General features: G+C 34.7%; 1 protein-coding gene across 2 annotated transcripts; it reads right to left on the bottom strand.

Moving 5' to 3' along the window:
- Positions 1–1736: 1736 nt before the first annotated feature.
- Positions 1737–10334, bottom strand: LOC123773837 (mitochondrial glutathione transporter SLC25A40). 2 transcript variants are annotated; one of them, XM_069318751.1, is made up of 7 exons: positions 10120–10334; positions 7828–8015; positions 7412–7691; positions 6724–6822; positions 5907–6004; positions 5391–5472; positions 1737–2830 (listed from the first exon to the last, which is right to left on the bottom strand). In XM_069318751.1, the coding sequence occupies exons 1-7, from the start codon at positions 10229–10231 to the stop codon at positions 2637–2639; spliced, it is 1053 nt and encodes a 350-aa protein (XP_069174852.1). In that variant the 5' UTR covers positions 10232–10334; the 3' UTR covers positions 1737–2636. The 2 variants fall into 2 exon arrangements, with proteins under 2 accessions (XP_069174852.1, XP_069174853.1); XM_069318752.1 differs by having other exon boundaries at positions 5412–5472.
- Between the last annotated feature and the right edge of the window lie 1213 nt (positions 10335–11547).

The raw sequence follows: 11547 nt of genomic DNA, 5'->3' as shown, positions 1-11547 counted from the left end.
CTCTACTCACGTTGCTCCATTCGGAGCAGTGGGTAAGCGCTCGACGAATATAAGCATTGAGAACACTGGCTTTGTATCTTTGCGGGCACTCACTTCTACCATTCAGGCATAATCCTATGTTAGTGGGCGTAGTATATACGTTGGTGCTTAAAGAGGTTCCTGTTTTTGTTAGTACATCCAAGAATGGCAGACTGTTATTTTCACTATTTTCATGTGTAAATCGGAGTACTGACTCTCTCTCTAGATGGCTTTTTAGATCAATTAGTTCATCTGAGTCTTTTACTATTACGAATATGTCATCTACATAACGGCAATATACAGTTGATTTTTGTCTGCTACTGAAGACTCTGTCTTCGATGGTTCCCATATAAAAATTAGCAAATAAAACTTCTAAGGGGAAGTCCATTGCTACTCCGTCTATTTGTAAATACATGTCTCCTTGTGGACTGATGAAAGGGGCTTCTTTTGTACATGCTTCAAGAAGACTCTTCAAGTGTTGCTCAGGTGTAATGTATAAGTGTAATACATTCTATAGTAATTCACTTCTTTTCTTCACCTTGAAATTACGAAAATGAGTTTTGGAGAACTCCTCTTTCAGCTAAGTCCTGATGCTAAGAAAATAGTTAGAGGGATAGAAGCCCTAAATCAGAAGAGAGTAAATACAGAATATGCGGTCATATTCAATGAGACATGTTTAAAAGAAAACCTGCTGCCAGTATACACACACACACACACGTGCGTGCGTGTGTGTGTGTGTGTGTGTGTACTGGCAGCAGGTTTTCTTTTAAACAAGTCTCATTGAATATGACCGCATATTCTGTATTTACTCTCTTCTGATACAGACAGAGAGATAGATAGACAGATAGACAGATAGATAATTATATATATATATATATATATATATATATATATATATATATATATATATATATATATATATATATATATATATATATATATATATATATATATACAGTATATATATATATATATATATATATATATATATATATATATATATATATATATATATATATATATATTATATATATATATATATAGTAGGCTAGCAAAGTGTGGCATATTTTTTTTTTACAAAACAATGGTGGATTAAGATAATTGTAAAATGCAGAAATTTGAAACACAGGGACAGTTATTTTGGGCAAAGTACAATATACTGAACCAATAAAAACATGTATACAAAGTTAGAAAGTGCAATATGTAATTATCAAACTAAGGCACCAAGCTGAGAAGACTACCTAGGAGCTAGAAAGCCTGACCAAAAAAAATAAATAAAAGTAAGTCATAGGTGAATGGAAGCAATAATCGAGACATGCCATAAACAACCTAGAAATAGTGTATACGCATGCCCACACACACACACACATTAGGGGGCTTGACAGCTGAGTGGACAGCGCTCAGGATTCATGGTTCTAAGGGACCATGAATCCCGAAGGGACCTTTCACCCAGATGCCCCTGTTTACCTAGCAGTAAATAGGTACCTGGGAGTTAGACAGCTGCTACAGGCTGCTTCCTAGGTGCGTGTGTGTGTGAAAAAAAATCAGTTGATTGACAGTTGAGAGGCAGGCCACAAGAGCCAGACCTCAACCCACTCCCCCCACAAGCACAACTAGGTGAGTACACATGCAATGACATTAGGAATAACATCATAAGTATAAAGTACACTGGAATAGTTGAATAAGCTAAAACTAGAGGTTCAGAAGTAAAGGTTGAATCAACATATGAATTTAATATTAGATAGATACAACCTAAGAAACTAGCAATCAACAATGAATGTCTAGATCAGCATTTCTCAACCTTTGTACTCTTAAAATAATTACAGGTCTTACTTAAGATAAATGTGTGGATATCATTATCAACTGAAAGGCGACGATTTCTGTTTTTGTGCTTGACACTGATTAAATGAGAAAAATTAAATACAAAAATTTCAAAAAAAAATTTGAATATGATTAAAATTAACCTATTTATCACTATCTCTTGCAAAACCCCTAGTTACTTTGGGATATGTGGAATCCTGGTTGAGAAATGCTGATCTAGAGTAAAGAGACAGTCATAGGAGCTGAACACACACACACACACAGCTGAGAAAACACAGTACATAAACAGACACAACTGGGTCAGCACAAGGTATTAACACTGTGCCTACATGCATGCATGCACACACACACACCTGATAAGCTGCAAATGTGTCTTTCTTTACAACATAATATGGTGTCAACATACTAAATTACTTGAGAAGAGAAAGTAAGTTTTTGTTTAAACTAATTTTTTTTGCAAAAATTGTAGAATTGCAATACTGTACCTCTATTAAAAGTACTATATGTCACAGCAATCATAAGTTAGTTTTAAAAAAATTACATTTCTCACAATGTATTCAGAATGAACAAAATCATTATATTCATGGATTACATTTTATAATTCATAATCACATTTATAACACATACAAAACTGATTTAAATACACCATAGTCAGTATACAGCCAAGTACGCCATACATTAAAAGCATTGAGCAAACGGGTTCATAAAGACCTCAAATTACAATTAATAAATAAAAGTTTTCTAGTTCATAGGAATATTTTACACAAAAATATAACAGAGACAAAAAAAGCACTTTATTACTCAACAGTATCTAACTGCTTACGGCTTCTAAAGAACCTTTTGGCATATTCATACGAAGAGATCATGATGCCACATGCTGGCATCACTTTCGCTAATCGCGGAACCAGACCTGAGAACAAGCCCTTTACGCCCTGCTGTCTGTAGATGTTTGCCAGCATCTGCTTGGTTGAGCCAGAACTTTTGATGTTATCTGAGGAAACAAAAAAACTTTTATGCTCCCTACCACATGAAAGTGGGAAATGAGTATAATGATAATGATTGAATATACTGTGTAGCCTTATAAAAATTAACTACAATTATTTTATACTGCCCAGTAGTACTAGTATCATATAAAAAAAGATATGCATAATTATTCATCAAATTTTAATACATTAATGGATCTTCACGAGGAGAGAGGTCTACGATGGGTAGCTTATAAAGATCACACATCTTACCCATTTATGAATGGGGTTCTCAAAACTAAATAACTGCATACAGTTAAGAGTACAGTATTCAGACAAAACCTTTAACCCTTTTAAGTACTAATGAATACATCACTGCACTGCATAGAGCGCCTTGTGGCACTAGATCGAGGGTGCGCAGAGCATCATGTGGCGTTTCTAGGTTTCTAGGTCTAGGGAGCGATTCAAAGCTCCTGCGGGTACATGGAGCTCACAACCTGTGTCTCAGGACTCTTATAAACAGACGCTATCTTGAAAAAAATTTGTTAGCATCCGTGCTGGCTGTGAGAGCCTCAGTACTGAGAGAGTGACCAAGGCTGGTACATGCAGAAGCCGCACACAGCACCGCTGAGCAGCTAGGGGCCACAGCACCACTTAGTAAAGATGAATAAAATAGGTAACAAAGTATTTTGCATTGATAGTGTTATAGATGATCCTGACTGTCATATAAACTATGTATAATGTTCAGATATAAGTAAACACAATGTCAGTTATGATATTCACAGCATGAGGTAGAGAGAGAGCATCCAGCCATTGTTTCCTGGGGGAAACAATATATATATATAGGGGGGGGGGGCCCTATATATGGGGGGCCTCGTAGCCTGGTGGATAGCGCGCAGGACTCGTAATTCTGTGGCGCGGGTTCGATTCCCGCACGAGGCAGAAACAAATGGGTAAAGTTTCTTTCACCCAGAATGCCCCTGTTACCTAGCAGTAAATAGGTACCTGGGTGTTAGTCAGCTGTCACAGGCTGCTTCCTGGGGTTGGAGCCTGGTCGAGGACCAGGCCGCGGGGACACTAAAGCCCCGAAATCATCTCAAGATAACCTCAAGATAGTGTAATAACAGCAAAAGAAGTGTTGGGAGAAACCATTTTGGTGAGGGCGGTGGCATCATCTTCCTGACTTGTCATGTTGTGTAAGGGTGGCCACTATGCTCTTTGTGCACTATGCCAGCTTAGATGAACAGTTATGGTAAACAAAACATGTAGATACTTATATATGTCTGTATATAGTGAATAAAAGCAAAAACAGTACAGTGGGATTAGGATGTTGGCGAGTGAGAGGTTTTTGAGGGAGGGAGTGGCAGCGAGTGGCTATTCCTCGTTGCTTTTTGACTCACCATATCAACTTAGTGGTTCGTTATGGTGAACAAAACATGCAGATACTTATATATATATATAACCTGTGAATATAGTGTAATAACCGCAAAAGTATTTGATCATTGTTTCAAAAACATAATAATTGAATCAATAATATGCACACCATAATTTTGAGTACAGCGATGATTCACACATTTTATTATATAAATATATCAAACTACACACTGTTGAATAATATTACTGCAAAAAAATAAGAAAAAATCAGAGACATTGAAATAATTAGGTAATAATATCTTTGTGGCAACTCTTGTCTGACAGCGGGGTCAAAGCAGACCGCCTCCGGCACTTGCTCTGTCAACGCCTCTTTTTTGCCAATTTCTCCGCCCTATTGCAACCAAAATAAGCCACATGATTTTTTTTATTATTTTCCCGTGATCAGAGAACACAAATTAACATCTTCATAAGACGAAATATTTTTTTAAATTTTTGTTGTTGTTGCGCCTGTGGGTGTTGAAAGCCAAATAGCCCAGAGCAGCTTAGTATAGGATATATATACAGTATAGGATATACATATATATAACAATACAGTATTGGAAGAGAAAATAATTTTTGCAAAGAATTTATTTTCGGCGCACTATGGGAATGTCATATTTTACACAGCGCTGCATGGTGGTTAATGCAATATAATTTACAATACAACTTCATACCCTGTCCTACTCAGCCATGATTACATTTCTCCTGAAGATTTCTTTTTGGGTTCAATGATACCTAAAGACCTACTGACAATTTTGAGAACTTTTATCTTTTTGATTTACATATTTAAAATATACCAATAATATAACTGTAACCTGCTTAAAAGAACAGTATGTAATTATCAAAAAAGGTGCCAAGCCAGGAAGACTATGTATCATCTAAGTCACACAGTATTCAAAAGGTGCTAAATATCATTCATGTTGCTAATATGAGAACAAAAGGAAATTAGGCAAATGATATCAAAGTTATTGGAATCACCGAGAATGCTAACGCGAGATAACTTACCTCTAGGGACATAAGGAAAGCTAGACATCTTGAAAATTAGGGAAACTGACAAGGTGTAAAACTGTAAGCCAGACAACACAGTTAGGACAAAAGGAAACCTGCTTAAAATGACACGTTTGTTTTTCTCACGATAAATGTTATTGTCCAGATAAGACCTGAAATAACTCTGACCTGAAAAGAGCTCCTTCTCACCAATTTCTATTTGCCTGTGTGTTTTGATCACATCCAGTGGAAGAGTGAGGGCTCCTGCAATCTGAAAGAAAAACAAAATAAAACTCTCATCATTACAGTATATGAAATAATGTTGATCATTCATAAAAGCACTACTGATGGAGTGATGTATATAATATATGGCTTTTATAGTTTAGAAAATGTTTAAATCATCTTTATATCCTGTGCCTGTGTTACCTTAAACTGCCCCTCCACTAAAGTTATTTATTACAACCATACCTTTTACATAGGTCTGAAATTTTTGCCATGCCTGCCTCTTTATATAGGCCTATGACTTTGGTACTAACATAACTTATTTCAATTTGCACCATTATTTAAATACCAAAGTAAATCATTACTAAAAAATTAAATGATTTAAAGAATAATTAATGAAAACATTACTACAACAATTGAACTAACTAAAGCAGTACAAAACACTCCTGCATAAACATGGTTAAAGAAAACAATGAACCTCACCCCTCCAGAGACTGCTCCGGCAAACAGTGAAAAGTTAACTGTTGGTTGCTGCTGGTTTGCATATGTTTTCATATTCTCATAGGAAAACCAATATATAACTGAAATACAGTATATATAAAATAATTAATTACACAAATATAACTAATTATGGATACAAGAAAGTTCTAGTTGCTTAAGAGCAAACATTTCTGTTATATAAATAGCGAAACTATAAAATATGAGAAACAAAATTACTGTGGCTACATCAGTCTTATAATGGGAAAAATTAACATTTTAGCAGCCACAGCTATTTATCATTAATTTGGTCCAGTGTACTTAAATGTTTACTGTACTGCTCATAAGTGCCAAATAAAGGACCTCAATCTGCATAAGTATATTAACCTATTAACATTCTCCATTATCAATCATAATGTTGGTGTTATCAGGTAATGCAATTTTAATTAAAAACCTGGGTTAGCTTTTAATTTAGACATGTAATATTTCTGTGGGTGAAATGTCTCGACATCTATAGATCTGTACTAGGGTGTGAAGATTTGTTTTGCGTTGAATTCTCTGGATGTCGTCATTTATTTCTAATGTCTCCATAGGTATTACACGTACAGGTCCTTTTATAGAACATCTTTTCATTTCATACTTTAAGTTTGGCAATAAACCAAATTAAACTATTTTTTTTTACTTAAGAGCATCACTAAAATTCTTTATGTCTGAGAACTACTGACTTTACCATATCAATTTTTTTTTGTTAATGAGGCATAATATTCATCTTACAAGCTACTACCAGAATTGACTGTCAGATACTGAGACTGGTGACACCCACCAGAGAAAGGTACATCACGTAAAATTGTTGGCACCCATCCACGCCACAAGCTGATGATTCCTGTATTGGTGACCTGCATTTGCAACAACTTCACTAGCTCTGGAAATAATAAAAAAAAATGAATAGTTAAATTGTATCCATTATATTAATTTAGTTTCTTTTAAAATGCTACTTTATGAAGGAAATCTGAATGCACAGTATAGCATTATGACATTATTATTAATATTTCTTTAATCCTTTGGCCTCGTCTTTAGTGTAAAGCCAAACGAAGATTACAAAAAACCATTCCAGTAACTAAATTTTTATCTCACGAATGCTCAAACTGCATAAAATTGCAATGTGTAGATTCAGAATTTGACTATAAAGTTACTAATATAAAAAGAATGATTTGTAATAATGTTGCTTACAATCACAGCAATCAGCATTTTCAACAAAAATTTATTACAAGAAATATTTATTTCAGATTTATTACATAACTTCAAAATATGCATAGTCAGTACTGCATGCTAATCTTAAGGAATAAAAAAATGTGCAAGTAACAAAAAGAGTACCAGAAATGTACATAAAGGCACTAAAATCACGGGAAATGAAGACTGATATCTTTTATCATAAAGAACCCGATATTAAAAGTGGTTCGTTGTTTAACATGCTAATAGGTCAAATAACGGTGATAAAACTTTCCACTAACCTTTATAAGGCATACTCTTTGCTTGCATCTTTGTCCTTACAAGTTCAAAAGGTGAGACGACACTAACAGCCCATATTCTTGCCAAGCCTCCTGCTACTCCTCCTACCCAAGAAGGAGGGTCTATCCCATTTCCTGGTAAGTATCTAAGAGAAGCTGTACGAAGCTGTTCATAAGTTGTGAAGTATATGACAGTATTAGGTATTGCAACAACAAGTGTGGGTGGCAGGCCTGACCAAAGAGACTGAATTCCTTCATTTCTGGATATCTTAACAAAGGCATCCTGAAAAAATATTAAAACAAATATAAATAAAGTATAAGTAAAAATAAACAAAATTTTGCAAACGAGAAACAAAAACACACAGTACAGTATATATTTAAACAACAATGGTGAATGCAATAAAAATTATCTTTGTTACCACTGTTCCGTTAAGATGTACTGGAATTGGACGATTGTACCAATTATGATTCTCAGTATGGGTGGGTATAGATGCTGCACAATTACAGATGTGGTCCATCAAACCATTACAGTAGAGAAAGCACGTCCGGCTAAGTTGTGCTCTCTGTTGAGCCTGTAATCGTACCTTCACAACATCAAAGGGTGTCACTGAAAGTAGAAAATCAAGTCCACTACTCTCAACAATGTTCACACGCTTACAGTCTGAAGCACTCAATTAAAATATAATTAATATATCTGAAACTATTAAATTCCACTAACATCCAGAGAATTTGCTTACGAAACAAGACTAATCAGGCTATCTATCAAGATTTTAGACAATCATATGCAATTACAAAATCACCCCAACCCACACATATTAAATAATGTTGTAAATAATGAATTAAAAAAAGTCCACTTATGGATGTCAACCAACAAACTCACACTAAACATAGAAAAGACCTACTACATCTTATTTGGAAGCAAATCAAAAAATGCAATTCAGCTTCAGATAGACAATGTTAACATCAGCAATAAAAATGATGAAAAGTTCCTAGGCCTATACTTAGACAATAGACTCAACTTCAGCACCCACATACAACACATAGCTAAGAAAGTCTCAAAAACAGTTGGTATACTCTGTAAAATCAGATATTATATACCTTACACTGCTCTCCTCTCACTATATTATGCACTAATCTCTCCCTATCTTACTTATGATATCAGTGCATGGGGTTCAACCTCTGCAAACTACCTCAAGCCCATCATCACCCAGCAAAAATCTGCTATCAGAACACTAACAAACTCTGCTTTCAGACAACACACAGTCCCCCTGTTTAAATCCCTAAACATGCTAAACATAACCCTCACTCCACACATTCTCTTGTGCCAATTACATTTACAAAACCCTGTTCTGAAACTCTTCCTGGACAGATGTAATAAAACACAATCACAACACCAGAAATAAATATCTCTTTGATATCCCCAGAGTCAAACTTAATCTGTGTAAACACTCTATGCAAATAAAGGGACCTGATCTATGGAACTCATTCCCTAATGAATTGAAAAGCTGTCAAACTTTTGCCTTAATCAAAAATTAAATAAAAAAAGTACCTAATTTCATCTTCATAGTTTCCTACCTAGTGCCTGAAACTCGCACTGTATCTAGTGCTACCCAATTCCCCAAAATATGTACCTAAGCCATACAACTTTACCACTGTAATCATTGCTAATCTTGTATCATGTTATACACATAGTTTGCTACATTATATCTTGCAATAATCCTCAAATTATGCTAAAATTTACCAGTGGATAACCCTTAAATTTACTTCAATGTACCTACTTTTTTTTTTATCAAATTTCTTATACAATGTACTTTTTTTATACTTTCTTACAATGCATTTTTATACTTTCTTACAATGTATTTGTATACTGTCTTACAATATATTTTTATACTTTCTTACAATGTATTTGTATACTTTCTTACAATATATTTTTATACTTTCTTACAATGTACCTGTAATTTTTGTTTTTAATTTTGCTAGAAATTACCTTCTTAAAATTATATGTTAGATTAAGGATCTGCCCGAAACACTATGCGTGCTAGTGGCTTTACAAGATTGTAAAACTTTAAGTCTGTACAGTACTCTCATAAACCCAATGTACCTTCGTGTATATAAGTATATAAGTAAATAAATAAATAAAATTACTGTACTGTTAGAAATATCCATATGAAAGTATTATCATTCTTAGCCTATGATGAATTCTCACCAACATTATATTCCAATCTCCAATGTCTTGCAATTTTCTAGTTTTGTAAGATACTAATTGTCGTAAAGCATAATAACAGATAACTGAGCAACATTAATTATTTTACTTAAACTGTCACATTCCTTGAACATGACAAAGTTAATCCTAGGAATAAGAAATTTCTATTATGAATAGAAATTAAGAAAGCTTAATTTACATTGTTTAAAGATAAAGATTAGGAGAGGACATGATTGAAGTATGCAAATGGAGATATATAATGGAGATATATAATGGAGAGACATGGTATAACAAGGAGATATTAATAAGATGCAAATAACTTAAATGTCTTAAATGTCCTGTAGATAAGCTTGCATCCAAAAGTGTCAAGCTTGAGTTAAATGTTAAGAGGACCAAACCACTCAGGAATCTGTACATCAGTTGAATGACAGTTGACAGGTGGGACCAAAGAGACAAAGCGCAACCCCCACAAGCACAACTAGGTGAGGACAATGAGGTAAGTACTCACTGAACACTGATGTGATAACTGCTCCTGTGCACGATGACACCATCTGATGAACTGGCTTTAGATCAGACATGATTGGTGGTTTTCTTTCGTCGTCGTCGGTAAAGCAAGCCATAAGTTTACAAGAAGCTGGAAGCCAAGATCGTCATTGTGTCCGTAGCACGCTGAGCTCCAGAAGCCATGATGGAGTGTTTACTCTGGCCGGGTACTTCAAGGTCGTCGCTCCTTCCCATCCACCAACGGTCTCCACTACTTCCATATCCCAACCATTATTCTCAAATAAATAAAATGGTAGCGCATTTATAATAGTCAAAACAGAGATAGTTATTATATATTTTAAATTGGCTTTTATTTGGTAGAAGCGTGTCTGATAGGTGTTTAATGTTTTACTTTTTTTTCGTAGTATAAACAAAAGTAGGCTACTTTTGGCAGATAAGAATAAGTTCATCTAAATCTGCCGAATAGGATCCATTTTAAACTTTCACACTGCAGGTAACATAAGAATATTCTGTTCGTGTTATTCTAATTAGTTGTTCACAATTTTAAATCCAACAACTCTTTTATTTTGCACATAAAAAATACATCCCCACCAATCTCTAATAGTAAAACAACTCAAAGAGCAGTAAAATCGCGGATTTACAATGTCATTGTGGATGTAAAATGCCATTAGAATACTTCTATATATACAATCTATCTGCAGCTGCTGATAAGTTTAATTACATGGATCTTACACCATGTGTTCAGATTAACACACGATCATTCTTGGTAACAATAATGCTAGGCACAAGAACATTGGCAATTTTAATTTCAGTGATAGGAAAGAAAACCAATCGCTCTTATATAGTAAATCAAATCAAATGTTTATTCAGGTAAAGTACATACATACAAGGTGAGATACAAACATTGATAGATTTATAGATAGGGTTAGTACATACAAAATGTGCTAGCCTTATGTGGAATGACCAAAATGACTTTGGAAAGACAAAAATGTGGAATGACCTTCCCAATCACGTCAAAGACTGTCCCTCTCTCAAACCTAAAGCCACTATTACGCAAAGCGTTTCGGGCAGTAGTCACGATGATGAGCAGATTGCTGGCGGCCATGACCCAGGGCATATCAGGGCAGAGCCGGCTGATGCTTGGGCCACCATATCTAGATTTAAGAGTTTTTCTCTAAACACACAGAACAAATCAAAGACTAGATACGACGATAGAGAAGGTCGTGTTGACTTCATGTTCCGTATCTGGCTATACTTACCAGTCTACCAGATTCCATTGAATCCTTATAGGATTTTCCTAATGAGATTTGAAAATCTTATTGCTTCTTAGGATTTTCCCCAGCTCAGTTTTTTTTAATTTGAAGTAATGTCTTAGAATAATAGCCATTTGCTTTCTTGTACTGTTATTTATCAATATCTCGCTTGTATATAC

Source organism: Procambarus clarkii, chromosome 91 (genome assembly GCF_040958095.1).
Source record: "Procambarus clarkii isolate CNS0578487 chromosome 91, FALCON_Pclarkii_2.0, whole genome shotgun sequence".
Classification (NCBI taxonomy): Eukaryota; Metazoa; Arthropoda; class Malacostraca; order Decapoda; family Cambaridae; genus Procambarus; species Procambarus clarkii.
The sequence above is the reverse complement of the archived record's forward strand: the minus strand, read 5'-3'. Positions and strand labels throughout refer to the sequence as shown.